General features: G+C 38.4%; 1 protein-coding gene across 2 annotated transcripts in view; it reads right to left on the bottom strand.

Annotated features, from left to right (window-relative positions):
- The window catches only part of PPP1R12A (protein phosphatase 1 regulatory subunit 12A), a 170245-nt gene that overhangs the window by 8631 nt on the left and 141856 nt on the right, over nt 1-19758 (bottom strand). For both annotated transcript variants that reach the window (XM_061639655.1, XM_061639656.1), the window contains 11 exons: nt 18530-18697; nt 18004-18177; nt 14329-14419; nt 12515-12712; nt 12224-12377; nt 11074-11192; nt 9968-10033; nt 7270-7286; nt 4494-4620; nt 3349-3453; nt 811-858 (listed from right to left, as the gene is read on the bottom strand). In XM_061639655.1, coding sequence (XP_061495639.1) covers nt 811-858; nt 3349-3453; nt 4494-4620; nt 7270-7286; nt 9968-10033; nt 11074-11192; nt 12224-12377; nt 12515-12712; nt 14329-14419; nt 18004-18177; nt 18530-18697 — 1267 coding nt within the window. The remainder of the gene's footprint in view (nt 1-810; nt 859-3348; nt 3454-4493; nt 4621-7269; nt 7287-9967; nt 10034-11073; nt 11193-12223; nt 12378-12514; nt 12713-14328; nt 14420-18003; nt 18178-18529; nt 18698-19758) is intronic.

The following is a 19758-nucleotide window of genomic DNA, read 5'->3' as shown; positions in this document are numbered from 1 at the left end:
AAGTGCATCCCTTGTGCAGGACATGTGACAGAAGCACAGTGTAAGAGGGCGATTGACATAAAGAGGTGTCTCTAGACTAGCTTTGTATGATAAAAAGCAGCACTGCCAGTCAAGTGCACTGATACTTTCATATTTGGTTGGTAGTACATCTCTGAAACATTAAAAGAACTTTTCCCCAGGCTATATTGTTCTTATTCATGCTACTGTGATTGAACAAATCATGGTGAACACAGTGACGTCCCCATAGAGGCATCAGTTGAGACATCATGTAACAGCCTAATTGTGAGCTTGGCAGTAGCCGAGAATACTCTTGATGGGGTTGTTTAGGGCCTACTGAGTATGCAAAATGGCTGATGTCTACAGTAAATAGCTAGTGAGGTTTGTTTAACATAAACTGCTGCTTACATAACCTATACAATTGACAATTTCTACAAACATCAACTAAAAACCCAAGTTATACTCAAGATCTTTATAATTCTATAGCAATATAAGGAGAGATGTCAGTGGGACACAAAGTATTCTTCACAAATTGGTCCACCAAGTATTAAATCTTTAAACTAACATTCTTTAGAAATCTGAAATACGAAAAAAGTATTAGGCATAATCAATAATAAACTTATCTTACTAAACCAATAACTAAAACAAGTGTATGTGTATTCACTGAATACACACAGAGTATTCAGAAATCTAGTTACTTAACTAGATTATTCTAGCTTGTTCTTGTTTGCATAGTGTTTCCCAATTCAAATTATAATTTTACAAAACTTTTATATAAGAATCAGAGAACCAAAATTCCAAGGAGAAACTTACCCTTTTTTCCATTTCTAGCAGAGACCTGTCAGCAAATCTTTCCTGTCTCTGAAATAGATAAGTGATCACATGCAAGGTCACATGCAACAAAAATAAAGGAGAGGAAGTAGAGATGGCAAATATGTAGATAAGAAAGGCACTGTTGTATTACCAACATTTTACCAGTAGTGGGTAGGATCCAGACGGGCAGAGCAACAGGAAGGGGAGAAAGCAGAGAAACAGCTGGCAGAAAGCTCCACGAGATCCTCCTCCTGCTCGGGAGCCACCAGGAGCCATGCGCATGAGCTGGCCAGGAAGTACCGGCTCTGGCGGATAGGCCTCCTGAGAAGTAAGCACTCCCGATAGGCCACAATGAGGCATTTTAAAAATTATTGTACTCCACCTGCCTTTTGGGCAGTGGAGGTAGAAGGGGAATCGGGACCCAGGGGAGGGGTCTGGAAGTGAGAAGGATCTCTCATAAGTCCCCCCTGGCTCCTCCCCCACCACACCTCCAAAATGCCCCATTTTCAGGCCTTCCACCAGCTTCTGCTGGGCCTCCAACCATCCCTGGTGGACTCCTGGTGGCACCAGCAGGCTCCTCAGGGAGCCACATCTCCACTGCGGCAGAGCGATGCTGCCGGTGCTCTGCAGCATCCAACTCACCCCTGCCCGGAAAAAGGGTGAGTTGGATTGCACCCTAAGTCAGACAGTGAAATCAATAAAACTTAAGTAAGGTTATGACAAACTTGCCCATTGATTTCAATGGGTACTAACTTCAGCTTACTCTGAATCCAACCCAATATATATTCATTTTTTTCTGCAACATACAATGATTCCAAAGAGTACCTGAAATTGGTGGGCACTCTCCTATCAGCTTCAGAGGTATGCCAAGTACAATTTCAATAGGAAACTGTACATTCTTTTTTGGGGGAAATAGAAGATACAGAAAACAATGTGGTAGATGCCAGAAACTTACTTAATACTACTAATCATCATAAGCCATCATCTCATAAATGACTGCTAATTCTCTTTACTCAGATTTAATATAGATTCCTTGCAATGGCGAGCAATGAAGTACAGATACAATGTGAGTTACATAATGTAATCCCTTTTCTAATTCTTGATAGTTCAAATTTTTAAAATAATAGCTGGCTGCCCAGTCACGGCTGCTGCCAATCCAATCTCTAACCAAAACCACCACTTATACTATACTTAACAGAATGCATCACTTGTCAGTTTATAATTTTGTCCTATCAAAGTCGCGTACGAACATGCCCCTCTGAACATTTGTTTTGTATCACAACAAATCTTACCATTTACTGATAAGTAGTATCTGAGACTGACAGGTATTTCTTGTGCAACTTTTGCAAATTAAATATTATTTAACTGTATTCACAGTTTAACTATCGTCACAAACCGATGACTGTCCTGGAGACTCCACTGTCTTATTAACTCAGCCACACACATATTGGCAGTCTTTGGCATGCAAAAGTACTTTCATAATTACAGCTATACCTCTTCATGTTGTCAATGTTGACTGATGTTTCAGCTTTTCCCAATTTATCTTTATTTCATGTTATTTCTAGGAGTATCATTATTGATCAATCTTACTTTTGGTCTCTCTAATTTTTTAAAAAAATAACGCAGTCCTCATTTTCATTTTTCTCATTACCTCATTGTGCATTATGACTAGAACTCCACATAAGAGTCTCATTCTATACACTTTCAAAAGAAGTGGTAAAGTCCACTAGAAACCTAATGTGTGGCATGCTCAATGTCGGTTTATATTTCTAATGGAACGTTTGTCAGGTTTATAACAAATAGAACTAAAAGCATTACACTAAAGAGGAACCATTAAAAGCCGTATTGCCACATCTTGAGAAAATGTTGATACACATCTTTCTGAACCTACTCATGCCTTTTCTTTTGTGGTGCCTAGCTTATGCCACTGCTTCCCAAGAGAAGTACTATTGGCTCCCATCAGTGCCAGCTTTGAAGACCCATGTTCTGTTGGCTTTTAACTATGATTATTTTATTAAGGTTGCTGCTGGTTTAGAGTACCGAGTTTAGACTACTTGTTACTGGATTTTCTGATAAAAATATTTTCAGCCCTATCAGCTTAAAATATGTGATTACTTTATTGCAAGATCATATCCTCTCTCTTATCAGCCTTTTCGTGTTTGTTTTTTTCCATGGGGAAATAAAAATTAAGGGCTGACTAATTTGTATTAACTGCTGTGCTGGCTTTTTGACATTTTATTGTTTGCAATTTGTTTTAAATGATATTATTGGAATTGATGGTTTTTTCTGTTATATGCTTGTAAGGAGCCAAGTACAGTTGTGAAGACCCAGGGGGAAAAAAGGAAATTGAAAAATATTCTCCTCCCCCACCCATATTTGTCCAGAAAACCCCAGGATTTTTTTTAAGGAAAAAAAACAACAGTCCCCCCCCCCCCGCCCAGCCCTTGATATCTCCTCTGTCTAGAGAGGATGTTTTATAAGGCAGCTTAAAGATCCTTTAAATAAATAAAATTAAATTGAGAGTTTATGAATGCAAACCTGAGTTGCCTTTTCCAGCTGTAACTTGAGATCCGTCAGTTCCATGTTGGTATCATGTAACTGTGCTTTCAGTTTTTCATTTTCAGCTACAATCTGTTCATAAAGCTAAAAAACATGCAATACTTTCATAATTCATGCATTCTTCAAACTTCCATCATGACTGTATTTATAAGGTGATAATTGTAGATATTTATAATTTAACTCCTACCAAGTTAACAAGGACAGTAGTAAAGGAACAACTGGTTAGATTTCAGGGTTCTGTAGACAATTTGTGGCACCATATGGGGCCTGTTTTTTCTTCAAGATATATCCCCCCTCAAAATTAAGAATCCATGTTTTGCCACATCTGCAATTGCAACGATGCGGCAGAAAGGGAACATTCAAAACGACCGCAACTTTGACCAGAAAATATCCTTCATTTATTATTGTACACTAACCATATAAAGCTCAAATTAACTGTGATTTTATGTTCTATAACTCTGGTCTAGACTGATAAGAACAGCTGTTAAGATGGTAACTCTGGGTGGGGTGCCTTTTTCAGCCCAAAGCCCGCATTCCCTCATGGGTAACCTTCTGGGGGCCTTATCCCAGTGGTAGGTGGGGCCATAGGCAAAATGTGGATGGAGCAACAGATCCAACTCTGACCTTTGTACTGTAGGTAACATTTCAGCCATGCAAAAGCCAGAGGTTTCTACCCAGCCCCATCTCTCTTCATCCGCACAAGCAAGAGGCATTATCACAGTTTAAGGACACATTCCAGCCAAGCAAAAGCAATTGAGGAGAGTCCCAAGGAGGGCTGGTGAGAGATGTGGCCTAGAGAGGGGGTGCAACCTGGGGAGAGTCTCAAGGGCCTGAGGGTCCCATTCAGGCCTGAGGTTTCCCACCTCTGTGCTAACCGCAAACAAAAGTGGAGGAAGAATGGGGACCATGTTTTTGCATTGTTGCTTTATAAATAGGACCTTAATAATGACCTCAATCAAGATTTGGCTAGAAACCATTATTACAGAGCCTGAAATTACATCATACAGCCCCAAGACAGTATATATGTGTTTCTTGTCAAACTGAATTAACAGAGCCATACAGAACAACTTAACTAGATAGCTTTATTACAAGTTTATGAATACACAACTACTAAGGGCAGGTACCTTTTTAAAATCTGTTGTATCTTCTTTTTCTAGCTTGCTGGAATATGATTTCCGGTCTTCCAAATAACTGTATCCAGTCCGTCCTAGTACTGAATCATAACGATCTCCTGATGATCCTGTGTCATATCTTCAACAAAAGAGGAAAAGGTCAAGTTTTCACAGCTCAGTTCAGAGACCCAGCAAATGATAGTCTGAACTAGCACTAATTTAGAAACTGAGCCACAATGGGAGCATTTGCATCTCATGATAAATAGTTAGTTGTTTACCCTGAACACACAGATGGCTCTTTCCCTAGCATGAACAAACCACAATCCCTCGTGTATTGTTATGTCTGAACTTGGGATCATGGTTTGTTTCACTCCAATCAAACCATTATGTGAAACCAAGGTTTGTTCTTGGCTTACCAATGTGGTTTTTTGGAGGGAACAAACAAGCCAGGATCCCCTGTTCAGATATAGCACTAGGTCAGGAACTGCTGTTCCTGCTCACACTAAGGAGCAGAGCAGCAGTAATTATCTCCAGCCATTAACTATGGTTTACTGTGATGTGCAACCTGGGCCAGTTAGCACACATGCCAAACCCTAGTTTATACTGTTTTCTTCTCAGCTGCCTTCTCCAAGGATGCCAAGATGCTATTGATCAAAAGGGGAGAAGTTCAATTGTTCCTTCCCTCCCTCTGAAGGCACCCATAGCTATTTTCCCTGAAAAAAGGCAATTTTTCTCTCATGACCTGAAAATGTGCATGAAACATCATTTCCATTATCAGCCATGTCCCCCCCCCCTTCACTCTACTATTTTACCAGACTACCCTGCTGCTGTTTTCATGGTCTTTATCCCCTCTCTCAAATGCCACATTTTAACAGTGCTGACATTGCAAGACCTATAATTGCAATAAATGCTGCCTTTGCTCTTCTTAGCTGTGTTTGTATTTCAGAAAAATTCTCACATTTCTTTATAAAATAAATTCAAAGTGAGTTTCAGACAAGTTTTAAAACATATCTTTTGGGGGAAATGGGAGACCACAGCTCAAGGGTAAAAAAATGAAAGCTTTGATTCAGTCTTCTTTATAAAGGCTGTAGTGTAATAAAATCACATAATTCAAACACTCTGCTACCCTTGCCTTTACATGAATTAGGAACCCCTTGCCATTATGTTGACTGGGACTGTGGGTTAAAAGCCAGGAACAGAAAGATCATCAGAGAAGACCATGGCTGTGGGTAGACTTCAGCAAGGCTCAGGACACAAGAGTGGGTGCTCCATGTTTGTCTTTCACCTATACTGGACTTTCTGTATGTGGCATGATGGCTTCAGAGGGTGGACTAGCAGCTATGATTAGTCAATTCGGATGCTACATTAACTCCTAGTTTGCAAAAACCACTTCAAAACCATGGTTTCATATACTGGTTTGCCACCAATCTCAAACTATGATTTGTCAAATTTGGACATTGTGATAAACGACAGAAACTCTGAAAAATATGGTTTGGCGTGATATCTGAATTATGTCACTAATATATTGATATCTACGGAAGATACAGTGCAAATGGAAGAAAATATGTATACCATCTTCCACTTCTCTCCAATTTGCACAATGAACTAGGGTATAGTCTCATTTCATTTATACCCAATATGAAGAAATCCTGAAACTTCCACTTGGGGGCTCTGCAAAAGCTGAGCCTGACAAGTTTTCAGAGCAATGGATAAAAACATCCTGATTTAGGTGTGGTGAACCACACAACTGTCATCACATTTGTCACCAATGAATCAAATTGTTTGGCTCTAATGAAACATTTATTTTATAATCTCCAAGAGGTCACAGTGCTGCCATGCTGATAATTCACTTGATACCATAATACTACTGTTGCAGGCATGTTTAAACCAGATATAGTCTACTACAGCTTTGTTATTTGTGGAGAACTGAGCTATGGGCAGGTTGTTGCTCTGCATCATTTGCAAAGTGCTTTCCCCCCAAAAAGCACGCCTAATCTTTGATAGAATTAACAGTATTAAACAATTAAGAACTGTATACCTCACACCACAGTTAGGATAGAGCGTGGCTGCCTGACTGTTGACTCATTTGCGGTGAACAGACCATTTCACACACATTGTTACAACTATAATAGCTGCCTGTATGCTCCTGAGTCCAATTCAAAGTGCTGGTTTTAATCTTTAAAGCTCAACTCAGGACCCTTATGCCTCTCACACTATGAAACTACCTGGACACTTAGATCTCCTTCTGAGACCCTTGTCCACATCCTCCCTTCTGAGGGGGGCTCAGAGGGTGGTGACCAGGGAGAGGGCCTTTTCAGTTGTGTCTATCTGTTCATGGAATGCTCTCCCCAGCGAGATCTGTCTGGTGCCTTCATTAACATCTTTTCGGCACCAGGTAAACTTTGTCTTTCTTCCCCAGGCTTTTGATAAACTAAGATGAGGATGTTTTGCTACTAGTATGCTCCCAAAGCTTCCTGTGGCTGTTATGTATTTATTTATTAATTATTTGATTTACATCCCACCCTTCCTCCAGCAGGAGTCCAGGGCAGCAAGCAAAGGCACTAAAAACACTTTAAAACATCATAAAAACAGACTTTAAAATACATTAAAATGAAACATTTTTAAAAACTTAAACAAAAAAAAGGGTTGCTTTTTTCTGTTTTTATGGTATTGTGTATGTTTTACATTTGTTGTAAGGTGCTTGGAGACCTTTGGGTAATAAGCAACTAATAAGCCTAATACTACTACATTATCAAAGAAGAAATCCACACATGAAGAGTACACATACCTTGAAATGCTTTCACCCTGAAAGGAGAGAAAACACCATTTTAGATGACTGCATCTGTATTTAATTAGAGACATAAAATTTCCACAAATTTTGAAGCACGGGGGGCTCTGTTCCCCCCCCCCCCGAGTTTTCTGGGGATTACGCAAAACTTTTTTTTAAAGCACCTTTTACAGATAGCAAGTCACTTTATTACTTTAGGATCATAAAATATATTATGCATAACTTGGTTTGTCACTAAATTATTAAAAGTGCAGTTTATTCAGACAATTAATTACCAATTTAATTTGCTTTTTCAATTTTATTTTATTTTAGTTACAATGGAGGTACAAGCATACTCATTTCCATAAAAAGAGAAGAGAAAAAAGAGGTGAGAAAACCCAGACTCACTGAATGCTACAAGAAATTTAATCAGTCTCATTTTCTGAGCTATTACTATCAGTTTCTGCTTCTTCTGATTCTTCATGACTGTCATCATATTTATCATAGACTTCTAAAGTCTGTGGGTTTGCCTGGACTGAAATAAGCTTTGATACCCTTTTACATGTCACCGTCTAAAATTTGTTAGTTTTTTGGAAAACAACAAAAAAAGGCTTAAGGACAACCTCCCCCCCATTTTTTCAGGGGGGTGGATGGCATTCACTTCTCTATAGTCAATAAATGGGAGTGACTGAAAAGCATCCCACAGGCTCTGATCAACACATACAATTTAAGAAATCTCGACAGCTAAAACGGATCATAAAATATACTGGATGGCAGGGGTAAGGAACCTCTGACCCGCAGGTCTAATTAGGCCTGGCAGGGTCCTCATTTGGTCTGAAGTCCATTTTCCGCAAAACGTCATGTGAAATCAAGTGTGAGACAGGTAAAGGCGTGGCTGCCGTAACTCTGAAGTCCATTTCCAGCCTGTTTGCATTGAACCTGCTTGCAAAGTTACTTCAAAGTGATGTCTCTCAGTGCTGATCCACATTGCCTTTGAAGTCCATTTCCAAGTACTTTGTATTGAAACAGCCTACAAAACAAACTTCCGAGTCCCTTTCAAGTTGTCACCTGAAGTCATAATGATATCAGGTGATTGACAGGTGGGCAGTTCTACCCACCTGTCAAAATTGGCCCTCAGAAGGTGGGGGAAGGAAGCATCTGACCCATTAGCTGTATGCAGTTACCCACCCCTGCTGTTACCCACAGCCTCCGTTGTCCACGCTCTGGTAACTTCAAGATTGGATTACTGTAATGCGCTCTACGTAGGGCTGCCCCTGAAGACAGTCTGGAAGCTTCAGCTGGTGCAGAACGCAGCTGCCAGATTATTGACGAGGACCAGACGGTCTTTGCATATAACACCTGTCCTGGCGCGTCTGCACTGGCTTCCTATTTGCTTCCGGGCGAGATTCAAGGTGCTGGTTTTGACCTATAAAGCCTTACATGGCGTGGGACCTCAATACCTTGTGGAACGCCTCTCTCGCTATGAACCTACCCGCTCACTTCATTCAGAATCTAAGGCCCTCCTCCAGGTACCAACCCATCGGGAAGCCCGGAGGGTGGTTACGAGATCTAGGGCCTTTTCAGAGGTGGCCCCTGAGTTGTGGAACAGCCTCCCCGAAGAGGTACGCCTGGCGCCTACACTTCCATCTTTTCGGCGCCAGGTAAAGACCTTTTTATGCTCCCAGGCATTTTAATCTTCTTAATCTTTTTAATCTTTTAATCTGTATTTTTAATTTTTGTAGTATTTATTTTGTTTTTGCTGTGCTTTTTGTTGTTTGTTTGTATATGTTTTTGTATTTTTATTATGATATATTGTATTTTATCTTGTTTGTTCACCACCCTGAGAGCTATTTTGCTAAGGGCGGTATATAAATTGAAATAATAAATAATAATAAATAAATAAATAAATATGGAATCATGGGTTAAGATGCAAATAGGTAATTTAAATACACCCAAAGGCTTAGGCATGCCCAGGGGCATTTTGGATTTTTCTCTTTAAGAGACTCTTCCCCCAGTGTGGTGTAGTGGTTAGAGTGTTGGACTATGACCTGGGAGACCAGGGTTCGAATCCCCATACAGCCAGGAAGCTTACTGGGTGACCTTGGGCCAGTCACTGCCTCTCAGCCTCAGAGGAAGGAAATGGTAAATCACCTCTGAATACCACTTACCATGCAAACCCTATTCATAGGGTCGCCATAAGTTGGGATCAACTTGAAGGCAGTTCATTTCCATCTTCATTACCCCCTCCCCCAAAAAATCTGTTTCAAAGGCTTCTACCATTTCAAAAGTAGTTTGCAAATGCAGCATTAATATTAGCAATCTACATACATGTTATGACAAAGTCATAAAGATTTAATGATTCTACTTTCCTGTCTTTTGGGCATCCTAGGTTACCCAATTCCATTCTCACTTTTTAATATAGTAAACTCACTGTGGGGTGATTTTATTTAGGTCAAATGAGAAGCAGAGAGAGGAACAGTGAAAAAGATACATTGAGCAGCATTGTACACTATGAAAAAGGATCAAATGGGACAGGTTCATAGAACAGCATGTAGTTGTAGGAAGTTCAAATAAAATTGCCATGTGATCTCTGAACTTAAACATGTTTTTACCCCAGGCATATACACCAGAGCACACAAATTTCCTTCACAGAACCTTGACTGAAACCATAGCATGAGGCAATATATTTTACACAAGGGAAACAAAATGGATCCATTACCTGTGCTTCTTTTTTATTTGTCCCCTCTTCTGAATCAGACAGGTGTTCCTGTTCATTTTCATCACTCTGAAGGACAAAATTGATTTAAAATAGTGTATATTTGCATTCTACCTCTGGATGGGAGAGCTTGCAAGGAGAGTTTGGTCCAAACAGCTCTCAGTCTTCAAAATATGGCAAACAGATACATTTTGCCATTGACAAAATACTATTAGTTTTTTTACCTTCACACATCATGACTGTAATTTGTTCAATAACGCCTCTAAAATACCATTTCAACTATTTTTACACAAAATCTGTTCAAGCACAACTTTTTAATATTGGCATATAATGTACATGCACTACTACTTTAACCAATGTAAAAGTTTTTATGAAGTGATAAACACACACAATTTCCCTGTAATACAGTGACTACAGGGAATCCATACTTTCAGATTTTGTTAATATAGTATAACCTGTATACATAAGGACTGCAACCTGATTATGTGTGTAACAAGCACATAATGGTCAAGCAGTTCACTTACATACAAGACCTTTTATTTATGTGTTCTACTTCGCAGTAGTTCATCTCAATGCTTCCAATTAATAGTAATTCACATTATTATCTGCCCTAGTTTACTACAATTCAGGCTTGTCCAATGTAATTTGAATTCTGTGTATGTTACAGTCCACACCACAAATTTAAACTAACCTACTGATTTCCATATTACAGATCTTTTTTTTAAAAAAAACCTGGTTTTATTTTAAGGGAGTGACTAGTAACTGAATTTACTACTGGTCCAAAAATTGTGACATCAGTAATAAAGAAGTCTACTGTCTCACTCATAAAAAAAAACTCCTATATACATTGTGGATGGGTTGGTGATTCATGCAACAGACTGCAGGTCTGGATCAGACCACTGGGTATAATTACAACACTAGTTTAACCAGAGAGGTAGCAGTGTTAGTCTATTGCAGCAAGATTCTTTGTTGTGTTTACACTAAGAAGTGCTGATACTTTTTAAACGCACAAATCTTGCCTGCATTTGAAACATGAATCTGCAATATGAAAACTCCCTAAACTGTTTTAAATATAGATCTTCGGGTAACTTTAACGGGGTTTCACTTACATCTTGAGTCCAAAAAGAAACCCCTGTAGATCTCCGTTTTTCTCTTGGCCGTCGTCTTTCTCTTATTGATTTTGTCTGTGATTTATCTTCTTCTTTTTCTTCTTCTTTCTTCCCTGCTTCTATTTAAGTAGTAATGAATTAACATTTTATTGAATTTCAGAAAAGTTAGTGATGTACAACACAAAACACTTCTGTTCTAGCTCCTGAACCAAGACGTTCAGCATCCAATTTAGTGAAACAAAATCCTAAAATGCTTTTGAGAATATGGTACATGTGGTTTAATTTTAATGTGCCATTATTCTCTTCATACATTGTTCCATCATTTCTAGCCAAACTGTAGTATTTCACTGCAGTATTATATGGACTTTAACCTTAAGAATCAAAGCCTAACATATCTACATACATTATGACATCTACAAACACATATTCATCAAAGCATCCAGAGCACATTTATTCAGATAAGTATTTGTTTAGCCAAAAGCATCAAGAATTCAGCGTGCAACAGACTCTTTTGGAAAGAGATTTGTGTTTAAATTAGCTAGATTTATTTTTCTTTATATAGTAATGCATTTAATTAAATCCAGCAATTTTCAGAACATGGTAAGAATCTGCTTATGTAAAATTAGATTTAAAGTAACATGTCAGAAAGATCAAATCTTAAACTTGTAAACTGATTGGTCAGCTCCAAAATGCTTTTATTAACTTGTACAAGAATTATTAAGCAGGGCTGCACAAGCATGTAACATTCCTTTGCTATCATGCACTTTATCAGTGTGTTTACCCTTGAATTAACATAAGAAATCACAAACATCCAGGTACTTGTTAATTTCACTGCTCCAGTCTTCAGGGCTGAAAAATGAATCTATGTTAAGGCAATGCAAAACTCAGCCTCACTTTATTTTTATTTTTTTAAAGTTCCTACCACAACTCAACATTAAAATGGCATTATGGAAACTCATGATCAAGTCTAGATTTGCCCTATGGAAGGCAATTTCAAAAGATAATTCCTGAAGAATTACTAAAATACTGATCTTAGGTAGTGTTTCTGCAGGAAGATTTCCAACTGTTTTACCAATTGCTCTCTTGAAGGGGGCAGTGGTTTATTTGGCAACCCCAACACAGAAAGGTGAGGAAGTAAGAGAAGCCTTACCTCTCTCATTTTCCTTTGCTCCACTTCTGGAATAAGCAGAAGTTATACCTATAAGGCTGTTTGGTCTGTTTAGTTGGCTTGAAGAACTAGAAGATGTGGCAACTGAAGAAATTGATGAAGTAGTTGAAGATGTAGTTCTATAGCGATGATACGGCTAGTCAAGAGGGAAAAGTCCATATCAGTTTTGAAATGCTAGGAAGCATATAAATACAGATTAATCACAAAAGCTACTTCCCACAATTTCAGAACCACATACATTCACACCTATGCCATAAGAGAAACATGAAATACCTCCTCTATGGACCGTGCATATCTTTGTCTATAATCATCATCTTTAGATTCTGATTCTTTCTTTTCCTCCTGTTTTTCTTTGTCCTGTTTTTCTTTTTCCTCCTTTTCCTTTTCTTCATTTTCTTGTTCTCTGGTTCGTGTACCACGACTTCTGCCAATAGTTTTTTCAGCTTCTTGAAGATCAGTCAGTGTTACACCCTTTAGAAGAATCCCACCCCCAAAAAAGGATAACATATCAAGTCTCCAGTATCCAGTTTGACATCTGTTGACATTCAAACAATAATAAAGATAAGCATTGTTTAAAAGGACTGACATAGGTCATAGGATATTAGATCACAGTTAGGCAGCCTGAGGCCTCTGGCCTCATTTTATGTGGTCAGCAGTTCCTCCAGAAGCTGCCCTATTCTTTCATCCCACCAGAGTTCACTTTTTCTTGTTTGTTTCTGCCTTATATTTCCTAGCTTTCAAAAATGCTTCCCCTGTCATTCTATGTAATTTCAGAAGAATTGGAAGGGGCAATATTTTATTTGATTAAAAACAGATTGTGATTAAAAAAAAAGGTTTTCCTGGTTATATAGTTTGGGGAAAAGAGCTTCCCAGCTCAGAACTAATTGACAGGATTCTGCCATCTGGGGTGTGTGTGTATAGACAGCACATGATAGCATATCAGTTAAGGAAGTACAAATGTAAAAATGGTTCAAACCCTTATTGGTATGCCCTTCTTTGACATCTTTTTGGCACAGATAAAGTCCTATCTTTTCTCCCAGGCATTTGATAGATTGAGATGATATTTTGTTTTTAATATGCTGCCAAACCTTCCTATGGCTGTGTGGGGGTTGTATTGTTGTTGTTTATTGTTATGGTTTTTATAGTCTGTTTTATTTGCTTTGTTTTAACTTTGTGTAAGTCACTTAAGGACCTTCAAGTATCGAGCAACTAATAAATCTAATAATAATATTACTTTGGACATAGGTGTTTATACTTAAGTATAACACACAGGGCCTCAACCAAGGTAAACTCAGTTGTGACCTAGCTGAAATGAGGTTTGAGTTAGTTATGACTAATAAGTTTTAATTGTTTCTATGGGACATCTTAACTAATTTCAACTAGATCTGGACTACTGTGTCCTTCCAGAAAATGGTATTTTAGAAGGACAAATATTTATTCTATCCACCAAAAAAAAAAAAAAAAGAGGACTTAAAACTACTTGAAACTGGAGATTTTGAAAAAGACTAGACAGACAGCACATACACTATATTAGGTATAGAGTAGCATCCTATCTTGAGGGCAGAGATCCCTAATGTGGCATTATTTCAGGTGTTTATGTATATACTTTATATGACATGAACCATCTTAAATTTAATCTAAACAAGATGGAGAGGCCAGAAACTAGAAGGTAAACGTATCTGTAAACCATATGAGATCTGTTTGCATACTGCCTTTGAAAGCAATCTTAGATTTTTTATAGTTTAAATTGCTATTTAAGTGCTCTTTGGGGAACTCGTGAAGTATCCAAAAGTGGACCTGAAACTCTGGTCATCATGAGTCTTCTTACAGTAAAGGCAAAACACACATAGACAGACACATACTCTATAATCTTTCTAGGCATAATCAAGTGAAGGCACATGGTTCAGACGAAGGATGAGGAATGTCGCTGGAATAAAAAATGCACTTGCCAATAGGGAGCTAAGTAATGCACCTGTGTATCCCTGCAGAAGGCCCTCTGTTCCTAAGTACCTAATCCATAAGTATCATTCCATCACTGTACTGGATTAATACATATTTCCTAAATGTAGCATACAAGATCACTGTACCTGAGTGGATCTTCTGGACTGCCTTGCTTGTCTTGACCTAGCTTTTCTTTGGGATTCAGATTCTTCATCCCGAACTGGAGTGAGGTATGACCTGGAGTGAAAGATTTACTTGCTAGTCATCACTGCATAAAGTAACTGAAATTTTTGAGAATAATGTGACAGAAAAAGCAGCAACCCAAGCCTCTCAGCTAATTACAAATATATTAGGAAACCAGTGAAGGTTTCAACAATAATGTGGTTGCTATGCAGCAACAAGGCCACTGTGTTTTACTGTAATTCAGCACTGAACATATACAAACTCATTGTGATAATATATTACAATATCAAGTCAACACTTTAATCCAGGAATCAGCAACTGGCAGCCACAGGATCAAGCTGAGTCCTCTGAGGTAGTTTCTAATAGAGATGCAAGAATTCAGAGAGACTGGCTATGGCATAGAGATGAAGCAGGAGAAAGCCCTGAGCGGGAATCTTTGTCATTCCCTCCAAGTAGCTGCTGAGGAGCACAATCTCCACTAGTAAATGTATTTGTTTACAACTAACTTGGAAGTATTGCTGCTTTGCAAAACCTTTTTTAATCATTTCATACTACCAGGTCTCCCCACACATTAGCTGTAGCTTTTAATTCAATAGGAAATCATTATTCCCCATTACAAGAATGTGCTACAACAAGCTTGTTCCTCTCTGGTCTGAGCATGAGAAGAAATTGAACACTTCCTTTGGGTTTTTGAATAAACCATGGTTATGTTTGAAATCAGGAAACTGATTTATTCTAATTGTAATTACTTAACAAACCAGGGCCAAATTGTGATCTAAATCATGACTTGTTAAATCTAACCAGCTAGAATAGACTACCATTTCCTGAACTCAAATGTAATGGGAAACAGTTGTAAACCAAACTGAAAGCAAATCTCTTCTCCTCATGTTCAAAGGAGAGGAAAGCAAAAAAGCCTGAAGTATGATTTCCTTTTACATCTGAATTGGAACAATGTGTCTCTTTCCTGGTGATGTAAGTGTATCACATAACAAACGTATAGCTATTAATAAAAAAGGCAATTGGTATGATCCACACAGCATCACAAATACACTCCGAAGGGAACTATTGTACTCACTTTGTTGGCAAAGCTGGTATTATCAGTTAAATGTTACAGGCAGAATTTTATTTTATAAATCAGGGTTTGTGATTTCCTTTTCAATAGCTCCGATTCTCAAGAATTCAAGAAACATCTTACACTCCAGTAGAATTTTACCTTCATAGTATGGAACTGAGAGATGCTTAGCTAATGCAAGGGATCACATAACTGGGCAGATGGGCGACAGCTTTAGAACTGGCATAGTTGTAGCTACCTTTGTTATAACCCCAGCCAGAATTGGACTATTTCCATATGCACTGCTGTTGTGGGAGATCTGTAGCTAAAATACAAGGCCCAAAAATATTTCCAAGAGAGGCTGACAGAATTTGGGGTGTATTTCAGAGATAGCTAGACAACTCTACAAACAAATGTGAAGTGATAGCCCTCCAGTTGTGGACTATAACTCCCATTAGTCCCAAAAAGCATGGCAAGTGATCAAAGATTATGGGAGTTTTGTCCACAACATCTGGAGGGAGCAAGGTTCACTATTCCTGACAGTGTTTTACAACCTGTCAGGTCACTAAGCTAAGCAGTAAGAAGAAACCTCACTATACACAGAAGCAAACATTTCTCAAATTACAAAAAAGAACCACTCTCAGATTAATCCCTATCTTGACAGATATAAACAGAGTATTCAACTCATTCAAGAAAATCCTTTCTGCGTTTTCCTGTGCCCAGTTACTCTCATTTGTTTTCACCCTTGCTTCTGTTAGAGCAGGTATCTTAGAAGATACCAGAAACCCCCGTTTCATGAGTGTTACGTATGCTGCACTAATTTAAGTAAATAAATACATTAAGCCATATTGTAAACTGCTATATTTATATCCCATAACTTATGCCTGAGCTGTGACCATTTAAAGGCTCAGTCGACACGGGGAAAGCCTAACAAGCAAATAAACAGCATATGCTTAATTGTAAGTAATATTCTCATCTAAGCAGTTATCAAATAACTGCTATCCCTAAGCAGAACAAATTCACATGATAAAACACTGAACTCTTAGAACATAAATGGCAACTACTTTGGTACCAAGTAATTTTTAAAATCGCTGGGATTCTATATGAAGGCAGGCTCTCTTAGGATGTAGACACCTTTTGGACAACAAAATTTAAAAATCAAGGTAATTCAGACTTTTGTGTTATTTCATCCTGTGCAACACACATGCAAAACTCTGACACACTGGTGAGAGTGAAGAACAAACTGAATGCCTGAATTTTGAACTTCCTTGCTTTTTCCTCTCAGATTCAGTTATATTTTTTTAAAAATAGAAAGCATATTATAATAAAATTTAGTCATTACATACATCTTGTCCTTAATTCTAGATATATTATGCAATACCCCAGTTTCAACTACCCTTTCCAAAGCAAAAACTATTCATTTGCTGGCCAAATGGTATTGAAAATCCCTTTAACAAACAACACTTTTATTGCCTGGTTCACCACCTTACTTCCTATTACTTCCAGGCCTGATTCTTCTTCAAAGCATGTGATCTGCATTGTGGCAGTGCTTCATTACTTTCCACATTAACCTGATCTTAAAAAAGGAATTAAGAATCTCATCTCAGAGTATTCATGTTTGTGTGCATTTTCTCTGGAGCAGACTAAGAATACTGTCACACCTTAAAAACCTAGTAGGTTGAAGGTATGCACTTTCACAGCCAACAACCTACCGCCTTTGAAAATTCATAGGTTTATTCTAAATACTTTTCTCTCTTCTTTCCAAAACTACACATCCCTGTCTCTTTCTAGAATCTTATGTGGGGAGATCAGTGAACAAGCATTTGTTTTGCAAGCTCAAACAGTACCTAAAAATGGTTGGGCTGCTGTGACCATTCCCAAAAGTAGAATCCTTGGCTCCCTGAAATGTATCCAGGTATTTCAATATGCACACAGAAACTTGTTATTTTTATCATTTAGAGATTTACTATTTTATTTTTCTGAGAGGCGAGACACACAGCAAGTTCAAATCATGGCATTTTCCTTAGTCACTTGGGAAGAAAGATGACATGAGGGAATTTTGGCCCAAAGGACAGGTTGCCACATGAAAAACAAGAGAACATAAAAACAGCAATGTAGAAGAAAAGGTGCTCTCCAACTCTGACTGCATAACTTGTTACCTTTTAGTTTGTCAGGGTTTATTTTAAAGATATATCATGTTTCCTAATGACCAGAATCTTATTTGGAAACACTTCTTCTAATCAATCTTCTCACAATTCATGAAACTGAAAAACTTTCCTAAATAATCTGCAGATAAAGAAGGGCTGTGAATGCAGAGATACTAAACATTTATACCAGCCTCTAATTAAGTTATAAAAATGGCATGGAATCAAGGAACCAGTGAATGGGGAAGATCTAATGTGGGAAGCTGAGGTTTGCCATTAAGTCTAGAAGGAAGTGCATGTTTCCTATCACATATATTACATGTGAGTAAAACCTTAATGTATTTACAGTTTTATTAATGCATATTTTGTGAGCACACATTTGTTCACCTCACACTAATGGATCACTGCACAAGAGAAGTATCGTTCTCAGAAGTTTTACACACCTGCGTCTCTCCCTGACCTCTGAAGTTGAGGACACAGTGCCAGAAGTAGTTGTAGTCAAGGCTGTGGTAGTCGCAGTATTTACAACTGACGGTGCAACAGGAACGGTCACTGCTGTAGGAACATTGTCTTTCTCTTTCTCAGTACTATCCTCAGCCCATAAACGATTTGAGGTGCTATAGCATCATAGCAACAACACAAAAAGAGAAAAGGAAACAACTAAACAATGAAAGCGCTTTACTACAACAGTCTGATACAAAGGGTTGGATTTTTTCTTTTTTAAGAAGTGAGTTTACCAAGCTTGGACTATATTTTTGCCCCATTCACAAATATTAGTTTTACCCATTTACAGCCAAGCATAGCTTTACTTTAAAATGCAAGACTCTTCATTTTGAGCCAAAATGCATATTGACCACATGTAATAGCAAAAATGAAAAAGATCCAGAGCCCAGTACCTTCTACACAAAAATGCATGCACATACATAAAGCACACAGTGGACTTCACACAAAGTACATGGATGCTCCCACCTGCTTTGTATGCCTGCTGTTGCTGAACCCGTTGTAACCTTTGTAGCAGTGCTTGTGCTGGAAAGCAGGCTTTTCTGAAGACCAGCTGGGGAGGTAACTGTTGATACCGACGTAATACTTGGAATACTAGAACTAATCAAGTCATCTTGTCTTCTACCAAAGGAGCCACTGAAAAGTCATTTGAATTTACAAAAAGAAACTTTGAATGTGTACAGTGAAAAATCACCACCAATCTTCTACCAGCTTGACTCACTCAGTTTCCATCTACTGAACTATATGTAAAAAAAGATCAGAATCATTACAATAAATGAATCTCTGTTTTCTCATTTTCACCAAAGACTTTAAACCCAATTTTAACAGTATGTCAATGGATCTGCTTGTGATCTTATGGCACACTTACTAACTTAACATTGTTTTAATTACATCCCACTACTTTTGTATAGGAAATCTAATTTCTGATTAAAATTATAATCTTACAAAATATATAAGCCAAATTGTGTCTTGATTATGCTCAGTCTATGCAAGTGATGTCTATCATTGAGGGGCAAGGCTGTTGCCACAGTTGCTTCATGAGGCAAGAAGAGTAAGCACCCTGCTCCCACACTTATTTATCACTCTTTATATTCACTATGGCCTTATTTGCATGTCACTTTAAACCTGGCTTAAATGGGAACGTGCTGTGTACTGATGAACAGGGAGAAAAGCTGTGCCTGCTTTGCTCCTCCCCTGCTCGTGCTGCTGCTGTGTTACCAAAAGCTAAGTCATGGTTTGGCTTAGAGACAAACTCTGGAGAGAGATAAACCATAAGCCTGGGTTCAGACATAATGCTAGGCCAAATGACAAGTTCCAGTAGTGCAGCATCTGCAAGGGAGGAGCAAAGCAGCTGCAAATTCCTTCTCTTGCACCAGCACACTACACATTTACGTTTAAACCAGAGGTGAACTTAGCTGGTTTAAAGTGATGTATCAACCAAGAAAGTAAGAAATGAAAAATTGCCTAGAGAGTCCCTGTCAGTAATGGAACTGCTGCTACAGATATTATATAACGCGTTATGCATTGCACAGCGTGCTCCTTTCAGTATGAATGAAGTTACCACTCCAAGGAGAAAGAGCAATCTTGCCTCTACCAACATGCTTGCCTAGCAGTGGCAGAAAATGCCAGCATGCAACCTAAATGGCCACAGAAGACTCTGCTGGTCCATACAAGGGAAGGAATTAACCTTTTCCCCT

Source organism: Rhineura floridana, chromosome 8 (genome assembly GCF_030035675.1).
Source record: "Rhineura floridana isolate rRhiFlo1 chromosome 8, rRhiFlo1.hap2, whole genome shotgun sequence".
Classification (NCBI taxonomy): Eukaryota; Metazoa; Chordata; class Lepidosauria; order Squamata; family Rhineuridae; genus Rhineura; species Rhineura floridana.
This window is presented reverse-complemented; position numbering and strand designations above follow the sequence as displayed.